Genomic DNA, 27,822 nt, shown 5'->3' on the forward strand with positions numbered 1-27,822 from the left:
GTAATGATTGGGAAATCTGAAATGAGAAATATATTAATCACATTTTAAAAATCATTTTTAGATGGTCTAGTTAGTGCTTTGAAGTCAGTCTTAACTAGGTAAGATGAAGATGGCATATCTGAAACAATTGAAAATAAAAATTGAAATACGAGGAAAAAGTAACAAGAAGTTGTAAAAGAACCTAGTACTTTGGACTCATCTGTTTTAATAAGAGGTTTGCCTGTTGACTTCTGGATCATTAGTGTGTGATAAAAAGATTAAAGTACAGGTTGTATAATATCTACTATTTTGATCTAGAAAGTGATTTCAGAGATGTACAAAGATATAAGAATCTTTAGACAGATCTTTGGGATTCTTCTTCAGTAGTGGACCACAGGATTTTCCATTTTCTAACTTACCAGGCCCTTTCTCTTATTTTGTTATACTTAGCAGTTAGATGATTTCAATAAACACATCTTTATATTGTACTATATATCTCATTTCACAATACAGATCTTTGAAATATGGAAGCCAAAAACAAAGTAAATACATACACATGGATTCATTGCCTGAATCTTACTGTCTGACCTAGCAATTAAAATGGAAAAAAATTTGCCTGTTTATAAGAATTATATCTCATAAATTACTTGAATACCAGAGTTGACCAATAACATATTGCTGTTCATTTTTTTCATTTAAAAATAAGGTACAAATTGTATTTTAATAAATTCGAGCAGGAATATTTGATAGTGCTGAATTGAATTCCAAAATTATTGATTCAGCGTGCTACTGCATTCAAAAAGATGAATTATTTTTAAAAATTATTTTAAAAAATTATTTAACAAACTTTACTGCCTGCTGTGTGCAAGTTACTGCGAGACAAAACAAGGACAGATTATATAGAAGGGTAAACAAAGGAACTGGGAGTGAATCTCTAAGAGGAATTAAGAAGGTACCAGTGTCAAAAATTGAATTTAAAAGGCTGAAGTTCTAAACTGTATAACCTAATTATATGATGAATATCAGAGAGCCCTATGGTTTATTCCATCATCTCCTTTCTCATTGGGGATCTCTTCCTAACAGTTATCAACTAGTCTTATATATTCAGGCTCCCACTTGTAAACGTTCTTCTCCAAAATATTTGAGAAACCTGAAAATGTGTTAATGGGACTGGGTTTTGGTTTTTTCCTTCTCTTTTTCACAACATTTTTTCCTTAGGCTTTCTTACTCATGCTCATAGTTTCACCTAACACATGTATCTATTATTGACATCTATTTAAAATCCCTTCTGAGCTCCAAAAACAACTGCCTGCTGGACTTCAGTTCATGGATACCAGCAGTACATCAAACAGACTGTCAGAAACTAAATTCCCCTATTTCCTTTCCTCTTTCTTCATGGGTCAGTGGTACCATCATTCTTAAGCATATAAACTCAAAATCTTAGAATCATTCGTACATTTACTCTTCACCCTTACTTTACACTCATATCCCAAGTTCTTTGCTTTTTTATTTTTTTTAACTTTCTATTCTGTACCTTTCCATTACTAATTTTTCACCTCAATTATTAAATCCTTGGTACTACAGCCAAAGAATTCTCTCCTGAAACACATTCAGATCATATCATTGACTTCCTCAGAAACCTACAAAGACTTAACCTTACCTAAGGAATAAAGGCCAAACTAACTTGCATTGAATTTATGCCTTCCATGATCTGTACTACATTTTTAGCTGTGTATTTTTCTGTCGACTATCCATTCAGTTGAGGGTGAGATAGAAGTGACTGTATTTTTTTATACCACGTACCTTTGTTCATGAGGTTAAGTTTAAAAGGCCAGCCACCAAATCTCTACTTATTGAAATTCTATTCATACCTTAAGTTTCAGTCAAATGCCACTTCAGTGAAGACATTCTCAGAAGCACTTGATGGAATTAATTACCCCTTCCTCTGTATGCCCATATTATATTACCCCTAGCATTCATTTCATCCTGCCTTGTGTTATAGTTAATCTCTTCTACCTGATTAAAGTTCTTTGAGGCTAGTAAACATGGCTTATGTTTCTTCAGTATTTGTGCAGAGTAGAAACTTTTTTTTTTTTTTTGTAGAATTATATTGAATAAATAGGTAAGTTTTAAAGCTGTGAAGTTCCACAGTGGAGTTTTCCCCCAAACTTTGCGTCTGAGGCACACTTCTCATTTTAGAAACTGAGTTCCAGCAGTATTCTCCATCTAGGTACTAGGGCATTATGCTGCAGGAAATAAAACTGTAAGACTTAGTGATGTGATCCAATAAAAATGGAATCGGGATACAGATTGTTGAAGCATAATCTTCTAACTCTTAAAATTTCCTTTCAGAGAGACACATCTCAATTCAAAGGCAGCTGGCTGATCTAGAGAAGTTAGCTTTTGTAACTGAAGGGGATTTTGACTCGGCCAGTTCATTGAACTCAGATAATCTTGATGCAGGTATTTCCACGTTTTGAGGGTTTGTTTGTTTTTTTCTTAATTTCTAATGGTTTGTCATCTTTCGACTCATGAAACATTTTCTAATAATAAACTTGTTTATTCCATTAAACTAGAGCAGGGGTAAAATAAATTTTTATATTCAGGAAATTGATAAGTCATCTATATGCCAATGTGCTGTGGGTATTAGTTATTTCACCACTTTTCAAGGAAATTAAAATCTCATGGTTATAAAACAGCGATGTATTTTATAAATTAGGAATTGCATTAGGCTATGAGTAACAAAAAAGCCCCCAAACAGTACCTTAAATAATATGGAGGCTTGTATTCTCTCGTGTAAAGTCTCAGGGCAGGCAGTTTAGGGCTGGTACGAGAGCTCCACAGCACCGTCAGTGCCCCAGGCTCCTCTCTTTCTGCTTTGCCATCCCTGTTGTCACCTTATGGTTTTTTGAAGTAGGCAGAGTATATAAAAAAGAAATTGTGCCTGTACTTGGAGTGTGCTTTATGTGCAAGATATTTGTTGGATTAAAAGTTATTGAGTTATTGGTTATTTCTGTATATTTTTATTGCTTTAAATCTGAATTTATCATTTTAATTCTTTTGTATACTATCAAAGTTTTTATGTGAAATTCATTACATTTCTAAATAATTATACTCTTATTTTGATATAATCTATAATCTTTTTGAGAATATGTTCATAGGGAAGAATTTACAAATTCAGTAATAGGATACAGTGGTTCTAACTATGCCCCCAGTTTCATAATACCAGTTGTGTTAAATTTCTTCTATTGCTTTGAGTTCCTTCTTCCATTTACCTAACTCCACATGTTAACTGTTTTTGTTGCTGCCAGAGTAGAAGAATACCACAGCAGACACTTATGCTCTCTGCCCAGCCCAGCCCCTGCCTCTGAGAGTGTAACGACTGCTGCCTTTTCCCTGTCCTCAGTAGAGCGACACTTTCTGCCAGGCATTTTGGCTGGAGGGATGTCATACAGTTTATCACTTCCTTGTCCTTTCTGTTCCCAGTGGCAACAAGAATATCGGCTAGTCACAGAGAGGGGAGTTGTAGGATAAAAATCAGTCGCTGACCATGTGCTAAAACAGTTACTGTTAACTACTTGCTGAGGCAGAGATGACTTCCCCTAATACTAAGAAAGACATTATCTAAGAAGAGGGCATGGGGCTGGGGGGTCTCCTGTTACTTCTTTTGTAGCTGAATCTAGGCATTAATAGCTAGTATCCTCTGTGTCTTATTGGTTCTTTGTCTTTATCAGGAAACAAACTGGTTTGTCCATTATGCCCTAAGGAAAAATTCAGAGCTTGTAATAGCCATAAACTTCGTCGTCACCTTCAAAACTTACACTGGAAAGTCTCAGTTGAATTTGAAGGTTAGTATTTTTGTGCTTGCTAGAAAGTGATATAAATGAATTTCAAGATTGGATACCAGTTTTGGAATTTTATTATGAACTTAATCAAGTACTTTCAGTTTAACATTATGAGAGATGAATGTCCTTTTAATGTTTAATAAAAGACAGTATAGCTATATATGACACAAGTAGTTAGTTTGGCAAACATTTATTAAGTGTCTGTTCTGTGCTGAGTACTGTGCCCTGGGAGGTCCACATTACTTATTGACAACATTTTAATGTTATACTTTTTCTTTTATATTAGAACAACTACTATTTTACACGTAGTTTTGAAGGTATAATTGTAGTAAAACAAAGTAAAATAATTGGTATGAATATTGGAAAAGAATATCTGTTTTCTCTTGATGGCTTAAAAAAACGAGTTAAGAGTATTCAGAATAGTGGTGGGACATATGATAAATATTCAAAACCATAGCCTTCCTCTACTCTAGATAAACAGAAATTAGAAGAAAATACCAATTATAATAATGACAAAAATGACAGTTTGGGAGGATAAACAAGAGGACTCATATAAAGAAATGATTAAAGTTGGACAAAAACCAAGATCTTATCAAATTAAAAGACTTCCTAGAGATAGTGAATAATTATTAGATTCTGGGGTAGTGAATTCTATGAATTATTATAGCAGTTTAGGAGAGAGATCTGGCAACATTAAAAAATTTTTAAATACATATACCCAACCACCGGGCACTCCCTCTCCTGAGAGTAAAAGAATCAAAAGACAAGTAAGTATAGGTGCACAAGAATATCCATTGCAGCATGGTACTTACAGAAACTTGGAACTAAAGTAAAAGAGGGATGGTTGAATAAATTATGGTACGTACATACTATGGCATATCATGCAGCCACTAAAAAGAATACATTAGATCTATGCCAATTTACTTGGAAGGATTTCCATGATAAACTACTAATGAAAACAGTAATAGATAAGGAAGATTTTATTATATTCCATTTGGATAAAAACAAAAAGTTCCCCCCCCCACACCAAAAAAACCACTCGATAGTAATCTTAAACAAATATAAACATATATTTGTATATGATTATGTGAGCATAGATGTTAAATGGGTTACCTAGAGTTTCAGCCAAACTGGATGCAACAGCCAATGTGAGACACCCAAAAAAGAATCCAGAACTATTTTCTTAGTAGTACTGGTAAAAGGTTATTACTAGTTACTTAGGAAAAAAAGAATTAGATATTAATTCAGAAGCCATCCTGTCTTTTATGTTTAATTATATGTAAGAATGTATATTTAACCACATTGACTTCTTATCAAAAAGAAAGATCTCAACTAAGAAGATCTCTTCCATAGTCTTTATTTAAACCATTGTTTAGCCTTTAGGTTTTGGTCTCTTTCCTTCAAGTTCTTCTTATTTCTTAAATGGCTCATGGTATCTCTCCACTCTCTTATATACATTAGGTTATTGAGTCCTTTCACGTGGTGTTGATCTTGTAGACAGTGACTATGATAGTTTCTGTCTTAGTGAGAAGGCTCCAAAGAGTAGTTGGCAAATGTGTTGAAGAGAGAACAAGATCTGCTGAAGGAATAGAAGTGAGATGTGAGGAAAAGAAATTCAAGAATGTTTGGGTCTGAGAATTGAGCAACTAAAAAAGAGCTGTCCTTTACTGAGCCGGAGAAATCTATGTTAGGACCAAGTATGGGAAAGATGGCCAGGACCTCAGGTTTAGACGCAGAAAGATTTAGAGGCATCTAGTGGAGATGGGAAGTAGCCTGTAGGTACGTGAATGTGGAGCTTGATGGGGAGGCCTGAGCCAGACATATACATTTGGGAGTTGCCAGACTCTAGATGATATTTAAAGCCATAACACTGGATGGGACAACCACAGGAGTACATATAAATAGAAGGAAGAAGTTGCCCAAGGTCTGAGTCCCAGGACACTTCCACATACACAAGCAAGAGAAATGACTGGATATACGGTATGAGAAGAAAGGAGTTAGATAACTTACAGGTTTTGAGTTGGAAGTGACTAGAAGTCATTATCACTCATTTAAAAAAAGTGAAAAAGAGACTTTGTTCAGAAGGAAATGATAACTTTATTCCTTGGCAAGTAGGTTTTGAAATGCTGACCTGATAACCAGTCACATATCCTCAGTAGGCAATTGGAAATAGAATTCCGGCCCTCAGAAATGAGTTAGTAACTAGAGTTGTAATTTGGGTTTCCTTCACACAGGGGAGATAGTTGCAATCATGAAAGACATTAATGCTACCAAGGAAATGAGAAAAAACTCATGTTGCAGATCAAGCCTACAGAAAACTGACATTTTAGAGTATGAAAGAGGGAAAAGGATCTATGAAGATTAAAAAGAATGGGAGGAGAACCGAGATAGTGCCATATCATAAATGAAGAGGCAAAGGTGAAGTTGAAGAAAAAGTCAAGATGGCAGAGACTAGATGATAAAATTGAGTTTCAGAGAAGTAGATGGCTAATCCAAGATAATACAGATAGTCTTGGCAGAACCAAAATTCAAACCTGGATTTCCTATATTTATTTTTATACTATATCATATATAACAAGTAAGCTAAGGCAGTCTCATTCAAATAAATTAATAATGACATTTCAAATATAAGAATAATCCCAGTTTTTCTTACAAAATAAAATTTGCTAGTTTTTTTTTTAAAATGATAATTGAATAGTTAATGAACCGGCTGTTCTTCATTTTAGGTTACAGGATGTGCATCTGTCACTTACCTTGTCGACCAGTAAAACCAAACATTATTGGAGAACAGGTAAACAGATGTTAGATTTATTTTTAAATTTATTCCTCTTTAAAGAAAGTGCATTTTTTACTTTCAGACTGAAATGCACATATTCAGCAATGAGGTTTACTTTAAGATTTTTCCCAGATTATCATTGTAGGAAAAATATGAAATGTATGAAAAAAAGTTGCAGTACATTTTTAATTTCAGTCAGTTAAATTGCTGTCTTGTGTTCAAAAGGAAAATTAACTTATTTACTAATTTTAGAATGGAGAATTTAAATAGAAAATAATTTTTTTCTTTTAAAATAAATTTTGATCATGGAATAAGACTCTTCAATCTCTGTGATTTAGTAAATATCTTAGTATATGTTGATTCATACTCATTCTCGCTATGTTCTTTTAATTTGTGAAAGGAAAGAATCAAACTTTCTGAAATCTTTGATAACTTTTTAAAAAGTACATATGTTCATTTTTAGGATAGATCTGATCTTTGGGGAATGCACGTTATAAAATATTTTTAGTGACACTATCCCAAATACATATTAGCTTAATGAGTCATCGTTATTAATTTTCTTTCAGTTCACTAAACAGAATAAAGTGCTGGGGGAGTGGGAAACAAATATTTCTTAAGCGGTAGTCAGGACAAGGCTTGGTCTATCAACCTTATCCAAGGTATTTTGAAAATGATAACCACATTTGAAGGAACTCTGTGCAATGTTCTTGATTATACTCTACTTGCTATATGATCCCAAGTAAGTAGGAGGTAGAAGCATAGGAGTAAAAAGGCATCAGAAGCAGGACAGAGCAGTTGGAGTAGTCTTTGGTTCTCAGGTTCTCAGCTAAGTAAGAAATTATAAAGTAAGAATTTTTTACTTGGAAAAATAGACTTTTCATTATGTCTCTAGCATGTATGCTCGAACTAGCTCATATTTCCAGAAATCTTGAAAGCTGGTTAAATGTGGCCATCATTAAAAATTAACTTAGATAAACTTAAAAGTGAATAAATTATATTTAAAACAAAGGTAATGCATACTCAAAACTCACTGCTTCCTAATTATTTTATTACATTTTTCTATTTTCTGTGCTCTTATACTTATGTATATTATATCTGCATGGCAGTAATCCTCTCTGCTGTAATATTGAACATCTTTTCCCAAATTCACATCCAGCGATGTCTCATTGGTAGCTTGAAATCTGTCACAATTGCAGCTTGAAATTATACAGTATTTCTTCTTGAAATTGGAGACTATTTATACTACAGAAAGCTGCAAACACTACACATCAGGACTTTATTTTCCTGGAGAGCCATCTACTAGTACATCGCTACTACTATTATGCCATTTGTAAATACTGCTTATAGAAAATAGGATAGTTATTTGATGTTTAGAATGAATTGGAAAATCTAAGAAATTAAAGTGGTAGCCTATTGTAAAGCACATGTAAATATAGGTAAGGAAGTAAAGGCCCCTTCAAAGTCACATACAAAATTAATACTGTCTTCTATTCTGTTAAACCAAAGGCACACTAATATACTTAAATTTGCAACCTTAAATAAACTTCTATTTTATTGTCTTAGTAACTTATTTATGTATTTAAAATAAATACTCTGTTTGATAGATATCCAATAAAATGGGCGCCCATTATCATTGTATCATTTGTTCAGCAACAATCACCAGAAGGACTGATATGCTAGGACATGTTAGGCGCCATGTGAATAAAGGAGAGACTAAATCCAGGTATATTGCTGGTAAGTTGAAGAATCTTATTAACATGTTAATAAGTAAATCATTAAACAATGGTCCAATTACTCTTTTCAGATATCAGAGTGATAAAAGGCAGTGACTTAACCTATCATATAGTTAACTACTAATCCATTACTTCAGGTTTTGTTTTCTTCCTGCAGGGCTCCCAACAACATTTAAGGGTCCTCGGTAAACAGTAACATTTAATAAGTAGGTAGGAAAAAAAGCAATTGATGCTCAAGTAAATATAATTATCTTAATAAAAGATTATAGGATTGTATTACTAGTGATGGCTCCTGTACCAATAGTTGTGTTATACTTGTTGAAAAACACTAGAAAATGAGGTAAAATGACTAAAGATGATTATCTTAAATCCTATCAAGTTATTACTGAGGCAAGCCTTCTCAAGAATTAAGAATAAACCCTCATGCCCTAAGGCATCCATTGTATATAATGAATTTCTTTCCTATACATCTAGAATGATAAAGTACCTTTCTTTTAAGAATTGAAAAAATAGTCACTGAAATAATTTTATAGAGCTTAATTTTCTCACAGAATCAGGTCGATCTCATGTGATATGTGACATGGTGGGTATAGAAAGATATAAACACAATCCTAGGAAAGGTTACTGTTATTTAGCATTGTAAAAAGAGAAATATGGTTGCCATTTAGTTAACATTCTGATTGTAATGTAATCAAGAAATTCAAACATAATCTAAGTTATTTTTACTCACATATATATGTTTCATTTCTTAAATATGTAAAATACAAATACATCAGTACTTGGGTTTTTAGCTAAATGTAGAATCTTTTCTATTACTTTATAACTATTTGAATGTAATGTGTTTTAAAATCATAATTATGAGAAAGAGTTCTGAAATCTAGCATGTTCTAGAAGTATAGTGATTCTTAGTCATCCATGCTGAGTAATGAAACGTAACCATACAGAGAGACTAACTTTCTAACAATTATACCACAGTAACGTATATTCAGTGGCCAACATGTACAAGCACAATGTAGTGTTTGATGAGTAATGAAGGTATTGTATGATTTTGTGCTGTATTAGGTTGATTGTTCTTAACTAGGTATCATGTATTGATATATTGATGTACTAGAAATTTAGGATTTTAAGTTAATAAACTTTAACTGAGTTCTACTCTTTTCCAGAGACAGTGGTGAATAAACCAGTTTTTTCATGTATTTTTTTTTTACCATCTACCCAACTAATTATATTAATGCAAATTATTATAAAGTTATTTTTTAAATATATATTGGTTTAGATATTTAGAATTATGTTTTATTTCACTGGAAATCTTTATTTTTTTTTTTCTTAGCTTCTGCTGCTAAACCACCTAAGGAAATTTTTAAAGAGGCAGACACAGATGTACAAGTTTGTCCTAACTATTCTGTACCTCAGAAAACAGATACCTACTTTAATCCCAAAATGAAACTAAATCGGTAAGAATAATTGAGGAAAGGATTGTAACATGTTTCAAATCATTACAAATGTACCCTCTCTTAATCTTTATGTTCTAATGTATTGGATTTAAAATGAGGTGCGGAATTAAAATCATCTTTTAGCATTTTCTCAGAATGATTGTTCTCTCTTTTTTTCTACCAGACCACATTCTTTCTCAGAGAGTAAAATAGGCCTAACTTTATATATTTAATGAACAGTGCTTTTGTGAGCAAGTTTTAGTTATAAAATCATTAATCATAGTGAATGCTTGTTAATAGAACCTAATGAGATTCATAGTTTAATTTCACAAATTTTTAGTTCTCATACTATAAAGTAGAGAATGTGTTACTAGGCCTCTTTTCAAAATATTTTGTATAGTAAATAAGAACCTCAGTTCTCAGTATTGTTAAATAAAATGAAATCTATAATGATAAAGCCATGGTAGAGTAAATGATTTCAGATTATTGTACTTTTCTATAGGCAGCTAATATTCTGTACATTGGCTGCTTTGGCCAAGGAACGAAAACCTTTGGAATGTCTAGATGCCTTTGGAGCCACTGGTAAGTAATGAAGCTTTTTTGGAATCCAATTTTATCAGATTTATATAGTATCTTTTCTTAGAAAATGGATATGGATACCATATAGCAGAATATTTTAATATAAAGATTTAACTTCCAAGGTAAATTCTTTTATTGTGGAAAAATTTCTAATATATACAAAATTAGAGAGTATAATAAACGAATTCCTTTCTATCCATCACACACTTCAAAAATTATCAACTCATGCTCAGTCTTGTAACTCTCCTCATGTACTTTCCCTCATACCTCATCTTCATCCTCCATCCCTGTTATTTTGAAACAAATCACCAAAAAGTCATTTCATATGTAAATATTTCAGTTGGATCTCTACAAGATAAGGACTTTTAAAATCAAAACCATGATACCATTATCACACCTAAACAAATGGATAAGTCTTTAGTATCAAATGTATAGCTATGTCCAATCATCTGTTTTTAAAATTAAATCAGAATCCAGACAAAGACCATTTATTTCACTTGCTTAATGTGTCTGCTCGTTTCAGTCTCTGTTTCTTTCTGTCATTTATGCGTGTGTGATAATTATCTGTGTGCATCCTTGTCTTGTTCCAGATCTTAAAGAAAAACTTTCAGCTTTTCACCGTTGAGTATAATCTTAGCCATGTGCTTATCATATATAGCCTTTATTATGTTGTTACATTCCATCTATAATCACTTTGTTGAGTTTTATTATAAATTGATGTTGAATTTTGCCATATGCTTCTTTTGCATCTATGGAGATAATCATAAGCTTTTTATCCTTCCTTTTGTTAATGTAGTATATAATATTGACTGATTTTAGGATGTTGAACCATCCTTGCATCCGTAGAATAAATCCTGCTTGATCATGGTGTATGATCTTTTTGATGTATTTGTTGAATTCACTTGGCTGATACTTTGTAGAGAATTTTTGCATCATATGTTCATCAGGAATATTGGCATGTAATTTTCTTTTCTTATAGTATCATGTCTGGTTTTGGTATCAGGGTAATGTTTTTTGGAAGAGTTTGAGAAAGATTGGTAGTAATTCTTTGACTGTGTGGTTGAATTCACCAGTGAAGCCGTCTGGTCCTGGACTTTTATTCCTTGGAGGTTTTTGATTGCTGATTCAGTCTCCTTACTAGTAACTCATCTGGTCAGATATTGTTTCATCATGATTCAGTCTCAGTAGGTTGTTACCATTTCTAGGAATTTATTCATTTCTTCTTCGTCGTTCAACTTGTTGGTATATAATTGTTCCTAGTAGTCTCTTATAAGCCTTTGTATTTCTTTGGTTATCAGTTGTAACTTCTCTTTCATTTCTGATTTTATTTGAGTCCTTTCTCTTTTTTCATGCTCAAGGTTTGAGCAATTTATTTTATCTTTTTAAAGAACCAGCTCCTAGTTTCATTGATCTTTTCTATTGTCTTTTTAGTCTTTATTTCACTTATTTCTATTCTAACCTTTGCTATTTTTTTTCTTCTGCTAACTCCGGGCTTCATTTGTTCTTCTTCTAGTTCCTTGAGGTGTAAAGTTAGGTTGAGACTTTTCTTGTTTTTTGAGGTAGGCATTTATCAGTATGAACTTCCCTCTTATAACTGCTTTTGCTGTGTCCTGTAAATTTTGGTATGTGACATTTCCATTTTCATTTGTCCCAAAATATTTTTAAATTTCTCTTTTGTTTCCTTTGGTCTGTTGGTTTTTCAGTAGCATGTTGTTTAATTTCCATATATTTGTGAATTTTCTTCATGTAATTTCTGGTTTTATACCATTGTGGTAAGAAAAGATGCTTGATATGATTTCAATCCTCTTAAATTTATTAAGACTTGTTTTGTGGCCTAAACTACGATTTATGTTGGAAAATGTTCCATATGTGAGAAGAATGAATTTATATTCTGTTGCTTTTAGGTGGAATGTTCTGTAAATAACGTAAGTCCATCTGGTCTGACATGTCTTTTAAGATTCAGTTTTCTTATTGACTTTGTGTTTGGATGATCTATTAATTGATATAAGTGAAGTATTAGAGTTTCCTACTATTATTATAATGCTATTTCTCCCTTTAGATCTGTTAATACTTTCTTTATATATTTAGGTGTTCCTATGTTGTATGCATGAATATTACAAATGTTCTATAGTCTTGTTGGAGTGACCCCTTTATCATTATGTAATGTCTGTCCTTTGTCTCTTATTACAGTCTTTGTTTTGAAGTCTGTTTTCTCTGTTACCAGGATAGCTACTCCATCTTCTGCTTGGTTTCCATTTGCATGGAATATCTTGTCATATCCTTTCACTTTCAGTCTGTCTGTGTCCTTTCATCTAAAGTTAGTCTTCTACGTAGCATATAGGTGGGTCTTGTTTTTTTTTATCCATTCAGCCACTTTATGTTTTTTGATTGGGGAATTTAGTCCATTTATTTAAAGTAATTATTGATAGACATGTGCTTATTGCCATTTTGTTAATTGTTTTCTAGCTATTTTTGCAATTCTTTTTTCCTTCATCTCTTACTCTCTGTAGTTTGGTGACTTTAATGGTGTGCTTACATTTGTTTATCTTTTGTATATTTACTATAGATTTTGCTTTGTGATTACCATGAAGCTTACATATATCAACTTATACCTATCACAAGTTAATCATGTTGATAGCAACTTAACTTTGATCCCATTATAAAGCTCAACATCATTACTCTCCCCCAACCCCACTTTTTGTTTTGATGTCACATTTTGCATCTTTTTATCTTGTATATCCCTTAACTAATTGTAATCATAGTTATTTTTACTACTTTTGTCTTTTAACCTTCATACTACCTATAAAAGTGATTAATTCACTATCTTTACTATCTATTATAATTAACCTTTGAGTGAGATTTAGTCTTTCATGTGTATTCTTGTTACTAGAGATTTTATTTTAATGGATCATAGAAAAGTTTTGTAAGAAGTACTAATGAAAACCTGTAAGATACATTTTTTTGTGGTAACTTTTCAGAGGCTTTGTAGTGAGAAAGTAAGAAAAGCATTATTTATGAAAGTATTAAGATTTTGAAACAATTTGTTTTTGCTGTTTGTAAAATTATATTCTATGTTGTTATGCTATTTTTATTTTTTAATTATTACAATTAAAAACATTTTTCTTCCCATTTCTCCTAAGGGATAATGGGATTACAATGGGCAAAACATCTTGGAAATGCAGTCAAGGTTACGATTAACGACTTGAATGAAAACTCTGTGACACTGATTCAGGAAAACTGCCACTTAAACAAATTGAAAGTGGTGGTGGACAGTAAGGAAAAGGGAGAGAGAGATGGTATTCTGGAAGGAGAGGAAAACCTTGGTAATATTACGGTGACCAAAATGGATGCCAATGTACTCATGCATTTGAGGTCTTTTGATTTCATGTAAGTGAATAAAATGTTTTGGGTCACTTTCTAAACTGACCTGAATTTTTTTTTGCAGGGAGGGAGTTAAAAATTAAGACGGTTTGTTGTTGCTGTTTATTTACTCAGTTTATAAGTTTGGGTTTTTGTCTTGTTCTGTTTTGTTTTTAGAATTGGCCTAAAGAATGCAATAGAATATTTTTTAGCCTTTGAAATAAAATGCCTGGGCATGACAGTTTTCCTCTAACCCTTATTTATTTTTACATCTCCAACATATCATGTGGTCATTTTATAACTTAATTTTAAAACGGAATTATGTGTTTAAAGTAGATTTGTAAAACAATTTTGTACTCATGGAATTTTATTATTAGAAATGACAATCGTATAATTTTGGTTACTAGTATAATTTAAAATACGTCTGTATTCTTTCTGCTTTTAGACACCTAGACCCTTTTGGAACATCAGTGAACTATCTAGATTCTGCATTCAGAAATATAAGAAACCTTGGCATAGTATCAGTGACTTCTACAGATATCAGTTCTTTGTATGCCAAGGCACAACACGTTGCCCGGCGTCACTACGGCTGTAACATTGTCCGAACTGAATATTACAAGGAACTAGCAGCCAGAATTGTTGTAGCTGCAGTGGCAAGGTACCAAATTACCAATGGTGTACCACGTTTGTATGTGTATATGATAACATACAAGAAATGTATATCTCTTTTCAAAATATGCATGAAATACAGATTCTGTATTCTATATCTGTAATCTTGATTTGTTTGGTAATCTTATGTTGTATCTTTTAGAATTTGATTTAAAAGCTGTGCCTAGTATAGTCAGTTTACTCTCCAATTAAAAATGTTATTAAGATAATTAAAGTAGTAAGAAAGCAGAGATAAAAATGAAAGTTAATTTCAAGTCTGTTATCTCAACAGTGTAGAGTACAGAAGGGATAGCACCATGAGAAGGGAAGGCAAAGATTTAGAAACAAACATCGTTTTATGTCCATTTCATCTAATCTTCTTTATGTAAATAAATTATAAAGGATGGCTTATTAATTTGATTCTGCAAAATGATCTCACCTACAAAAAAAAGTTCTTTCTCATCAAGATTTCTAAACAGTTGAAGAAAAGACTTTGAGTACCCATTTTATTGAGAATATTATGCTAAAAGAGTAATATAATATAAATGGACATCGAGAGTCATGATCTTTTAAAAGCACTGCTATTAAGAATCACATTTTCCTTGCTTTCTCTTAACCCACCCATTGTTTACTATCCACATTAGTACTATTAATTTAATGCCAAACAAAGGAAAATGATAAGCACCCAAAATAACAATTTTTTGTTTTCCAGAGCTGCAGCCCGATGTAACAAAGGCATAGAAGTACTGTTTGCAGTGGCTCTGGAACATTTTGTCTTGGTGGTGGTTAGAGTTTTGAGGGGGCCTACCTCTGCAGATGAAACAGCCAAGAAGATTCAGTATCTGATCCATTGTCAGTGGTGTGAAGAGAGAATTTTTCAGAAGGATGGTAATATGGTAGAAGGTAAATTCAAGTTTCTTTTGACTGTACTGTGTTTAATTTATGTATAAGCCTCCAATGAATAAGCCTTTATCACATCCCTAATTGTACATATTGTTGTCCTTTGATTTTAATGATTACAGTGCTAACTTTATTTCCTATACTGGATTTCCTTTCATCAACAGACAAGACATTCATGTGAGTTTACTAAAGTTATTTACTCATGCTATACAATTTACGTTCTCTAGCCCAGCCCTGCTCTGTTGAAACATCTAGAAATAACCTAGTTTCCACTATCACTAATTTTAGGAACATAAGTCAGATTAACTCTGTCTAGGCTGTTTCAAATAATTAATTTTATAAAAATAATTTTGATGTTTCTGGCCGAATATAAAAGCCATCAGTTATAAAATTCATTCAGTAAACATTTACTGAGCCTCTACTATATGCCAGGCCTGGGGATCAAGGAAAGAGGTGTGGCTTATGCCCTTATAAAGATGTTTCTATTTTCCTATTCTAGGATATAGAAACAGTCACCCATTGTTTTCCATTAGGTTTTTGGCACTTTTTAATTTGGATTTTTAAGAATTCTTTATATGTTAGACTTTAACCCTTGTGGTGAGTTGCAAATATTCTCATTGTCACTTGTTTGCAAGTCTATTTTTTAAATCTTGGATGCATAAGTTTGTCATTGTTGCTGTTGGAAAGTTAATCGAACTTTTATGAATTCCGAATTTGTCTATAGTTAAAGAGCTTTCCTATTCCTAAGTTATTCAAGATAACTTTTGTTGAATAATTCACCTCTTCTCCACTGATTTGAGAATACCATCTCTTTCTCATACTAAAGTCCCACATGTATTCGAGTTTGTTTCTGGATTTTCTATTCCGTTTCGGTGGGTGGATGTCTATACACCTCTACCATAGTTTTGATTATAGATTTTAGTGTTGTTTAATATCTGTTAAGACACTTCCTCCTCAAATCTCTATTTTCAGAGTGTTACTGATACACGGGGTCTTCTTTTTTTCTTAATAAAAACGTAAGTAAATAGACCACTTGGTACTTTATTTTGATCACATTAAATGAAGGAGGATGATATCATGGTTTTGAAGCTTCCTAAGAACCTAGGATGCTTTTCATTGGTACAGGCCCTTTCGCTACAGTGCTAATTGATGGTGGGAATAGAGGGCATCCTGTTACGTCCCTTATTTCGTTCCCTCTGGTGCTTTCTGATTCAAGCATGAGTCTGAGATAGCTGTGGTTTATCATGCTAAGAAAGTATCATTCATTTTCAATTTTACTATATTTTATTAAGATGTTTCATTTTGTCATGCTTTCTCAGTGTATGTGGAGGTGATCATATGGTATTTCTCCTTAGATCTATTAATTTGATTAATTATAATAAAATTTCCCAATATTGAATCATTCTGACTTTCTAGAATAAACTTATATCAGAAAGCGTTCTCTTAATATGGATTCTATTGGCTAATGTTTTTAAGGATTTTTGTTAAATATTCAAAAATGAGATGGCATATAGTTTTCCTTTCTTAGCATGTTCCGTTTAGGTTTTAGAGTCAGTTTAAACTCCCTTCAAAAAGAATTTGGAACTTTTCCTTTTTTTCTAATATTTGGAAACAGTTTAGCATCAGAATTATTTGTTCATTAAAGGTTTAGCAGTATTCACCTAGGTTTTTTAAGTTATTTATAGAGTTGAGCAAAATAGTGTCTAAGATTCCTTTTAATTTCCTTGGTATCTGTGGGTATAGTCTCCTTATGTTTTAAATTTTTAATATTTTTCATGTCTTTTTTCCTTATTACATTAGATACTGGCTTATCTATTCTGTTGTTTATTATCTTTGTTAATGTTTACTTTTGTAGTAGAAAATATATATACTTATATAATTTAAACCTATTGGTTTTCAATAATATGCTCAGGCTTCTTGGTACTGTAAATGAGGTGATCAGCCTCCCGTTTTCCATTTTCCCTTCCTAATCTTTGTTCATTATACCATTTCTGTGGTATTAGAATATGTGACATTTACATTCTATTTTGCCAGTATAATCTATAAACATATTCAGTGCTCATCATCTGTCTTTTGGCCATAATTTCTCTAATCATCTCTTTGTTGGCTAAATTTAACTTTATGCGTTTAGTTAGGAGGGTTCATGGGAAAAATACTCCTTGGTTTCATGCATGTTTAGAGCTCACTATTCATGCCTTTATACTGAAGGAATTTAAAAGGGTTTGAGGACCTTGTAGAAATTCCTCTACTGTCTTCTGAGTATTATTATAAATTTCCCTTCTTCCTTGTGACATGATCGTTTTGTCTGGTATCCAATGGAATATTTATTTTTGAAATCCAGTAACTTTATGTATAGCCTTTTAGGATCAGGGTTCCAGGGCATGGTGTATTTTTTCATCATGTAGTTTCAAATATTTTATTTCAAGAAAGTTTTCTTAAATATGTATTTAATTCTGATTTCTCTTACCTTTGTACTATCATGCCCGTGTAGACCTCCTCAACCTGTCTTCTTTAACTAGCATTTTATCTTTAAAATTGTTCATGTACATTTCTAATTATTTTTTTCATATATTACTCATCATAACTTGTCCATCTTTATCTCTGTGATATTTCTTGTCTGAAAGCCAGTATTATCCAATAACATAAAGACCACTCTTATTACTATTTGCAGAATATTTTTTTTTCTTCTTTTTACTTTCAATCTGAGTGTCTTATTGGATCTTATTTTTTTAAATCTAGTGTGATCATTTTTGCATTTTTTATGTCAGCTCTTTTGCTGTTTGTTTTATGTTTCATGTCTTTTTGTTCCTCTTCCTTTGTTGCCTTCTTTAGTGTTAAAGAGATATTTTTAGTCGGTTATTTTAACTAATTCCTCTATTGATTTTTTAGCTTTATTTTTTGTTATTTTCTTAATTGTTTCTCTAGGGGTTATAATATATACCTTTAACTTATCTTGGCCTATTTCAGGTTAATACTGAGGAAAGACTGATAAAATCTAGCAACTTTCCTCTAATATAATTCTGTTTTCCTCTTCTCTCCTGTGCTTATTTTGTCTTACATTAATTACATTTATATAGACCTAATCCAAAAACACAGTATATTTACTTTTTGAGTACATAATGATTTTTAAAATAAATTAAAACAAGAAAAAACACATGCATAAACATCTTTTATAGCTAACCACATATTACCTTTTATTTTGTTCTGTCTGTCACGGTAGATCTCATGTCTTTGGTCGTCCACACTGAGTTGTTTGGAAGCACTTGGGGCAAGGCTTATGAACTGTAAAGAAAAGGTGCCAATCTGTCTTTTCACTGGGCGACACCCCCCCACCCCCCACACCATGCTGATAAATATGGGTCAGTCTTTTCTCTTGGACTACTAAAGCTGCTCTAAAGAGGACTCTTCCAGTCTTCTATCAGCTTTTCAGGAGCCGTGTTGGGGGAGGAGACTGGAAGGCTTTACTTACCATTTATGCAGTCCTTTACTTAATCTCTCCCCTCTCATACAGCTTCTCTCACCCTCGGCTGTGACTGATGCCTCTGGTTCCAGGTCTTCGATGGTTCAGCCTCCCCCAAGATTAACTTCATCTTTTCGGATGAAGAAGACTCAATAGCCTGACTCTGGGTATTAGAGAAGACTCAAGAGTCTTAACTGAACCCCTTAACATTTTTTAACCAGGCCTCTTTTTTTGCAGTACCACCCTATACCCATCTTCAGCGAGGGTCAGAACCTTCAGTTCTCAGGCCTTTCTGGGCTCCCACAATGCCAGCGGGCTTGCCGTTTTGTTGTAACCCGTCAATCTATTTCAGGCTTAGGCTTTAGCTCTCTCTGACCTGCAAAATCAGTTACCCCCTGTGTCTCTGATTCCCATTTCTAAATTTTATTGACATCTCTCATCATCTTATTACCCCCTGTCCTATTCTATTAACTCTTGGGGTTTGATTTGTTATTTCTTTGCTCTCATTTTAATAATTCTTTAAGAGACAACAGAGGCGAAGCACATGTTCAATTCGTTGCATTTAAATAGAAGTCTGCTAATATTTATTTTTGAACTCATCATCTGAAATTGCCTTCATAGCCTACATACTAATGACATGGAAATACTAGCTTTCTTTACCCCCTCATTTTTTTTTGCTGCAACTTTGCTCTGATATAATTTCTAACCGGAAATGATAGCCCTGACTCCTCAGGGAATTTGCTGGTGCTGACCCAACACTAAGAAATATTAGGCAAGGGACTTGGGAAAAGACACAGGTTTGTATGATGGGAGCAAAGTGCATCAAGAAACAGACTAATATAAATTCGGGTGTGTGCTGCCTTCCGGCCTGGGGTAAATGGTTGTAACTGACAGAAACAAATGTTAAATTGCCCTCATTTGGGTAATACTGCTTATAGTATTTGTAATTGAGTTATTTAATGGCTCCAGGAAGGCTTCTAGAATATATTCATATAATGTTTAGGGAACATAGTTCTCAACAAAGCTAATATTAATGATAACCACACCTTCCTTTAGCTTAAATACTGAAAAGTAAACCTAGGTAAAACAGTGACGGGAGCCTTTAAGTAATCCAAAAGATCTCATACTGCATTATACCATTAATTTGCATTATAGTCCTATGTCTCTACCACCTTAGTCCTGGGTTCTAGATATATTTAGATTGATCAGATAAGGCCATTCCAAGAAAGTGAGTGATCCACCCAGGAATAACCTGGGGGAAGTTAGTTGAAGAGAGTCTGATTTAAAATGACTGTTCTAGACCTTAAGTGAACTGAAAAGTTCATAGTAGAATATTGCTCCATTTTGGAAAGTAAGAATAGTGCTACTACCTCTCCAATTACCTTGTGATTGTGTCAGGCTTCTCATTACTCTTTAAACTGAATTAGATTCTTCTAGCCAACATTTTGGAGCTGATTATGAATTGGGCCTAGAGAATATTTTCTTCCCAGTTGCAGAAGTTAACTTATGAGAAATGACTTTTATTTTGATAGGTTATTGGTTATATGGGTATATATATTTGTCAAAATTCATCAACCTTTTCACATAAAATGTATACATTTTATTGCATGTAAATTATACCCCAATCAATTAATTTTAAAATACAGATACTTGAAGACTTTACAAGATTTTCTCCTACTTACATTATTTCATGTATCGACTAAAATTTAGTAAAAGTTATGCCTCTAATAAGCTGTTTGACATGGATTTCTACAGTCTTTCAAGTTTTAATCCTCTGATCTGTGTAATTGAGATTTTACTTGAGTTGTAAGGATTAGAAATTTTAAATGCATAAAAATACTTAGCACAATACCTGGCACATAGTAGATCCTCAGTATATAGTAGCTGCAGATTATTATTAATATAACAGTTACTACTATTTACATTGTCCTTTCTCCTTTGATTTCTCTATTATCTTTTTTCACAGAAAACCCATATAGACAGTTGCCTTGTAACTGTCATGGAAGCATGCCTGGAAAGACAGCAATAGAACTTGGACCTCTATGGTATGTGCCCAAGCATAATGAACATTCAGAATTGATTTATGTATTGATTTGATTACTGACTTTCGATGATGTGTGGTAGTAACAGAAACAAATTTTGATTGTTTTTTTAAGTCTAGGCAAATAATTATGACTTTTACCACTGTGGACCTTAGGCATTTTGTTTTCACATTTTTCTATATCATTCTTTCAAGTTTGACAGTGCTTAGAGGCAGTGGAATTAAAGAGAAGCCTGGCTGATATGCAAACTAATTCATTTCTGAATAGTAAGAATGAGGCTTTTTTCAGAAGATAATTGTAGAACTGGGGTGTGATTGTAAAGTGATAACAATAACTTTTTATAGAATAGTCAACTAATATAAAAGCTCTTCAAGAAATCAGTTTTAAGTAAGATGGGCATATGAAAGTAAATGTCCACTTTGTTTTAGGTAAAGTTGCTTAGATGGGACCCAACTGCAGATTTTGAATGTATGTGTGCTTTTGCATCGTTAATAACTAGAGAGTCCTAACAACATTGTGACAAGAATCATTGCAGATTTCCACTTCATTAATTTACAAGGTCAAGGTTTAACCATCTACTAAAACTAAAAATGAACTCAAATGGTAAATGTTTGTGCTGATGCCCGTTATTTTATCTTTATCGTATGTAAATACCTTTAGATAAAGAATGGCCTACCTTCCTTGCCTTCTAGTACTTGCTTACCTGTATGGTCTGCTACATGTTGATATCACTCACCGATCTCAGAACTGGGGAAACTATTCTCAACAGGTTGCTGGACCCAGAAGGAAGATCTAATTCAACTCTCTCATTTTACAGATGAGAAAATTATAGCACAGTGTTTTTAAGTGCTAGCTAAAACTGACCCCCACAAATTTAGTTAGTAGGTCAGGTAGAGCAAGAACCCAGGTTTTCTCACTCCCAGGACTGAGTTCTCAACCATGGTTTAGGATTTCTTCACTCAAAGCCATGGTCATGTCTTTACCCTCATTCAGAATCTCTTCCCCCTTCGCCACCTCCAATTCAAATTCTGTGTCCTCTTTGAAGTCTCTTTGTGCTTCAACCCAAATTATTTCTGAATTCTCTTTTAATAAATCTAATAGTGGGCTTGCCATTTTGTTGTAACATGTCAACCTATTTCAGGCTTAGGCTTTAGCTTAATGAGTATCACTAATTTGACACTTTAAAATCACATATCTTTTCACATATATTTGCTAACACTAATAGCTACCATTCATTAAGGATATTCTTTGTACTAGAGATTTTACATGTGCTACCTCGAATAATTCCTGTAACAGGTCTGTGAGAGGTTTTAGTTTCCGTTTTGAGGAAAAACATGATACTCAAAAGCAATAATTACTCAAGATTACATAGCTAGTAAATGGGAGAGCCAGGGTGGGAATCTAGGTTTATCTGGCTCAGAATTTCATATTCTGTACATACCAGTGATTCTCAAATTAAAAGGAAAGCACATCAGACTTACCCATGGGCAATTTTTTAACAACACTACCACCACCACATGTAATTCTCATTTATCTCCTCCTATCCTGCCCCACTCTACCATATACACACTGGAATAATACTATTACTGAGAGGAATATGCCTTATACAAACCTCTGCATTACATTATGTCCCCATCTATAGATTTGTGGGCTTATTTTTATAGGGTAAGCGTTGTAATTTTTATTTTGATATATTCTCCACACCTCTATGTACTGTAAGACTGTACACCTTATGAAGGCTCAATAAATTCTTGATTTACTGTGAATGAAATTTCCTTGATTAATCCCACTAGTTTAGAGAACCAACATGATAAAAGGTATGGGGAAATAGCAAATAAACAATTTTAAATTAAATCATGGTTTTTTAATTGTAGTATTTAATCTATCCTGTAATTATCTTAGTTGTGGTTAAATGATGAAGACTTACTTTAAGAAAATAAACATTTCTCACATCCCATTCTCTCTCTATATATATATTTTCAGGTCAAGTTCTCTCTTCAATACAGGATTTCTTAAAAGAATGCTATTTGAATCTCTTCACCATGGTTTAGATGACATTCAGCCCCTAATAAAGACACTGATTTTTGAGTCCGAGTGTACTCCTCAAAGTCAGTTTTCAGTTCATGCACCATCAAATCTCAACAAGCAAGGTAGCTAATTGAATACTAGCTTACATATTGAGTATCAAAAATATGCCTTTATCTTTATTTGATGTTATATTCAAAAGCAATAAAATTATAAGAAATGTGTTTTAAATCCCCTGTAATGAGTCTAATCATTTGGTTAACTTATTTTTAATTGCGTAGTTTTCTTCAGGTTTATAGTCAAAACCTGAAATGAATAATAATTTTATTAAGATATATATATGCTAATTTTAGTAGATTAAAAGTACTGAAAGTCTGTTGTGGTTTTACTACCCTATATCTGCTTTCTAGAAATAGAAACCTTAGGTAATTCTGAGAGTAGTATGGCCAAAATTTTTGGTAATATCTATTGAGACACAGAAGCTAGATTTTTTTTCTCCTTTGTTTTCTCTTTAGTAAAAATAGGCTTTTGTAGTTTTGTCTGATTGTTGACCTAATGGTGGGTCTATTAGACATCCTAGCATTTCTCGTAAGTCATTAGAAACAGCAGCTACTATAGACTTAAAAATGTAGTTCTTGCCCTGTTTTTGCCAGTCTGTAATATGTATATATTCATAGGAAGAATGTGGCTATAATTTAGTAAGCTTTTATTTAAACTTCGAATCGTTATGTAATGTCATTCTGTAAAATATTTTGTGATTCCCATTTTTTAATTTTAGAAGAATATGGTGTATTTATTAAAACTACAGATGATACCACAACAGATAATTACACTGCACAAGGTATGTACGGATATGTGTGTGGGTGTATGTACCTATGTGTGTATCTGTGCAAAAAGGTGGCACAAAGGTAGGAAGAGATGAGACTGTTTTGGTAGCCTATTTCAAAATGCACTTTTATCATATTATATTGACAACATAATTATAATAAAACTTGTTTATCTGGCATTTGCTCAGTTCAAAATTTCTATTAACACATACTTTGTTCACATCTCTAATATATGGTGATCGCTTTGAAAGAACTAGAAGATCTTGAAGAACCATGTGAACCAAAATAAGATCAAATTATATTTGATAAGTTTATAGTGTTAAGATTAAATTTTATTTTTTCAAACTTTCTCAGCATATATACAGCAATTCCTTTGAAGACCTATTCTCTAGCCATAAGAATTTATTATATAGCCTTTCTTATAATTTGGAATATATACATACTTTAAAATATAGTTGTATTGGGCATTGAAAATTCCTATCAACAGGGTGTAAGATTTATAACAGATTTATATCAGATATTAGAACCTAAAGACAACTTTAGATTCTAAATGTTTTGAATACAGGTAAAAAGAAGAGTGTTAAAGTTGAAAGAGCAGAGGATTATAATTATAACCTGTAATCGTGTATTAGTTGGTTAACATTTTAGTGTTGCTCTTCAAAGACAAGAAAACCTTAACTCCTGTTAATAGCATGTTGTTTAGTGACTATTGCATGCTTTAAGTCATGTTCATTTGGCATGTGCAGCGATTTTGCTGACATTCAAATCACTTAAAATGGTTAATTCTACTTAATTTCTTTATTGAAGGGAAGAAAAAGGCATTATAGTATGCTATAAAGAACTTTAGGTTTAGAGTATCATTCTACTTCTTTGTGCGGTTTGTTGTGTAACCTTGGCCATGTTTTGTGTTCATTGAATACCTATGATGTACCAAATACTGGCATTCAGTACAGGGTAGATATAAGAGTGGAAGGACATTATCCCGAGGAACGTAGACTATAACCTGGGAAGAAAGGATTTACATACATAGATCTACATACATGAAACAATAAAAGGAAAAATGACAAACTTATAGTATTGACAGTAATGAAATCTGTGAGGTGATTGGCCTAGAATTCATAAAAAGTTTTCTACAGATAATAGAGTTGAGACTTGAAATTGAAGGTAGAAAGTAAGTTCTGACTCAGCGGTTAAAAATTACATCACTGAAGGACAGTGAAAATATCAAGAATAAATATTCTTATAATAAAAAGTTCTCTTAAAAATTAAGATCAGATAGATAAGTTGAAATGGTATGTCAGAGGATTCAGACTTGAGATAGCAAATAGTTATAAAAGTATTTGGATTGGAATTTTTAAGAGAACGCTAACTTTGTCTGTTTGTATATGTTTCAGGAAAGAGAAAAGGTAATGAAACAATCACAAATTTAGCCAAGAAGCAAAAGACTGATGTCAGTACTGAACATCCTCCCTTTTATTACAACATCCACAGACACAGCATTAAAGGGATGAATATGCCAAAGTAAGATAGCCAGCAAATGGCAACGTATATATTTTATATTTTAATAACACTGTGATTTAAATAAAAATACAACTTCTTTTTTTCTTTTCCTTGTTGCAGGTTAAAAAAGTTTCTGTGCTATCTTTCTCAAGCAGGCTTTCGAGTAAGCCGAACTCATTTTGACCCAATGGGTGTTCGTACAGATGCACCCCTGATGCAGTTTAAATCTATCCTTTTAAAGTACAGCACCCCCACCTACACTGGAGGACAGTCAGAGGGCCATGTCCAATCAGCATCCGAAGATACAGTAACTGACAGGGTTGAAATGTCAGTGAATGACAAAGCAGAAGCAAGTGGTTGCAGAAGATGGTAAATGTAGAGTTTATTTGCAGATGTCTGTATAGATGGCCTAATTGTTCTCTATACCAACTGTAGTTCTTTTCTATTCTTTCAACTCAGTGGTGTAAAAATAAAAACAGTACTGTTTTCATTCAATAAATTAGCAGTTTCTAATTTTAAGCTGGTTTGGAAGCTACGCTTTTCAAGTTTTTCTTAAAGAAAACTTAAAATTTTAAAGAAAACATTTCATATGAAGTCAAGTTTATGACTGAGATCACCCTACTGTTTAATAACTCAAAAAATTTTTACATGCAAAGTGTTTGGAATTTCATGTTATGGAAGCCATTCTTTACTATTCGTAATCACATCTGTACTTAAACTGCCCTGAATAGAATTGGAAGAACAGTGTCCTTTCAGGTCACTAACGTATTTCACAATTATGAAGCTAAAATATAATCCTGATTTTAAGAAATCATACCTATCCCACATTGATCTTTTATTACTGGCTTTTGAGAAATTAAATACTTGCCTGAGATAAAAATATATTTTTCTGGTAAGTTTAAGGTCTAGGTGACTAAACTTCAAAGTAAGATTTTGTCGAAGAAAAATGAGACCATTGTTGTAATTGTTCGCAAGCACTGAAATTCTCAAGTAGAGATTTTGTTATAAATTAAACAAATTGGGTGATCTCAAGTGCCTCAGTTAATGCACGTACCATTTTCATTTGCCTGGTTGTGCTACCTCAGATTTAAACTTGTTACCTTATGAACCTACGAAGTAAGGATTTTTTGTTTTCAGGGTGTTTCTTTCTTTTGTAGGGTTTTTTTTTGTTTTTGTTTTTTTTTGGTGTGTGTGTACTGATTTTTTGTGTAAGTAGCCCAAGCTAACATAACAATGAAAATTAGTTGGAAAAAAAAAGTTTTTGTTTCCAGTAATAAATACTGTTCTTGCTTCATCTGAATTATGAGTTTGGGTGAAAGGATTTAGTATAAAGTTTAGATTTTTGTCTCAAGGATTTAATACATATTTACCCTAAAGTATCTGTTAGAGGAAATAACTTTATAATCATTAAGCTTGGTGGATGGAGTTACGAGATTTTTAAATATACTACATAAAAAAAGAAATCACTGCCATGACATATACAAAAATCCAGGGAGTGAGGTATTATATCTACATAGATTATTTGGCAGAAATAAAAGAAATCTCTTTCTATTATTACAACATGGTCCTAGGAGGATGTTTTTTCTTTGCTCCAATTAATGGAATCATTGATTTTAGTAAAATAAATGAATAGATGAAGTGCAAGTTAGCTTCTATGACGAACATAAAAAAACTATAATTCTTGCCAATTAAAATTATAACTCAGAAATGCGCACAAAAAGAAATAAAAGTTGTTACTTTTTTGTTTGCATAGTTTAAAAGAAAAATTACTATAAATCCAAAGGCAAATTAATATTTGGACCTTCTGATTTAGAATATATTGTTAAATTCAGTAACAGTCTCAAATTTTTCTAAATGCTTATCAGCATGGCATATTTTGATCATTGATGAAGCTGAGTTTTATGCCAGGAGCCTAATTTGATAACAATTATATAAATTACTGTTATTTTAAATAGATGTTTATCTGTATTAATTTCACATATACAGGCAGACTTCCTGAAGAGTTTGGTAGGAAGCAGTGTGGAACTCTGTTAAAGGACTCTATCAACCTAAAGAGGAAAATAGTTTTAAAATTCCATGTGATTCTACATTAGCACCTTGTTCCTGTAACAACAGTAATTTGGGACATAAAATAACATCAGTTGTATCCCTCTGTTAAACACAAGAAAGAGTAAACACAAGAAACCAGTTCTTACTCCAGTCAGGAAACCAGTGTGTTGACTTCGCTAGTTGCTAATTAATACTCTAACCACATACTCAGGAAATGGGAGAAGGAACTAAGGATTTGGGTAAAAACTCCATCTATCAGACTCTACTCTGAATAAATACATGATGTTCTGATTTCCAGGAATTAAACGAGGCTAGTTAGTAATCCCAAAAGATCTACGAATTTCTTTCCTCATTGCATAGCTGCTGTGGTAAATGGCCACAGGTTACTTTGGAGAAGGCTAAGAGGGACATACATGACACAAACTTGTGATGTTATGGCAGGGTCCTTTCTCAAAGGGCGTGAACTAAATCCAACCTGGGAAATGGATAAGGGATCGTGACTACAACAGTGGCTCAAGTCAGACCTATAGTTTTCAGTTACATAAATCAAATAGAACCACTTGGGGCATTTGGGTCACATAATCAAGTAGCCAAGGCCAAAAAATATCCCTTTGTCAGACTATACTGTAAAGCTTTTCAGGGTGCTAATTCTCTGTTCACCTGTGT

At 32.7% G+C, this 27,822-nt stretch overlaps 1 protein-coding gene across 3 annotated transcripts in view; it reads left to right on the forward strand.

The window, feature by feature from the left end:
- TRMT1L (tRNA methyltransferase 1 like) overlaps positions 1-25,606 on the forward strand; it is a 28,666-nt gene extending 3,060 nt beyond the window's left edge. For all 3 annotated transcript variants that reach the window (XM_011364542.2, XM_011364544.2, XM_011364543.2), the window contains 14 exons: positions 2,332-2,442; positions 3,714-3,827; positions 6,551-6,615; positions 8,205-8,334; positions 9,664-9,787; positions 10,269-10,348; positions 13,486-13,732; positions 14,151-14,363; positions 15,066-15,256; positions 20,680-20,758; positions 22,739-22,905; positions 23,559-23,621; positions 25,002-25,128; positions 25,228-25,606. In XM_011364542.2, coding sequence (XP_011362844.1) covers positions 2,332-2,442; positions 3,714-3,827; positions 6,551-6,615; positions 8,205-8,334; positions 9,664-9,787; positions 10,269-10,348; positions 13,486-13,732; positions 14,151-14,363; positions 15,066-15,256; positions 20,680-20,758; positions 22,739-22,905; positions 23,559-23,621; positions 25,002-25,128; positions 25,228-25,480 — 1,964 coding nt within the window. In that variant the 3' untranslated portion in view covers positions 25,481-25,606. The remainder of the gene's footprint in view (positions 1-2,331; positions 2,443-3,713; positions 3,828-6,550; positions 6,616-8,204; positions 8,335-9,663; positions 9,788-10,268; positions 10,349-13,485; positions 13,733-14,150; positions 14,364-15,065; positions 15,257-20,679; positions 20,759-22,738; positions 22,906-23,558; positions 23,622-25,001; positions 25,129-25,227) is intronic.
- The last annotated feature ends 2,216 nt before the right edge of the window (positions 25,607-27,822 follow it).

The sequence above is a fragment of the Pteropus vampyrus genome, unplaced genomic scaffold, assembly GCF_000151845.1.
Source record: "Pteropus vampyrus isolate Shadow unplaced genomic scaffold, Pvam_2.0 Scaffold98, whole genome shotgun sequence".
NCBI lineage: Eukaryota > Metazoa > Chordata > Mammalia > Chiroptera > Pteropodidae > Pteropus > Pteropus vampyrus.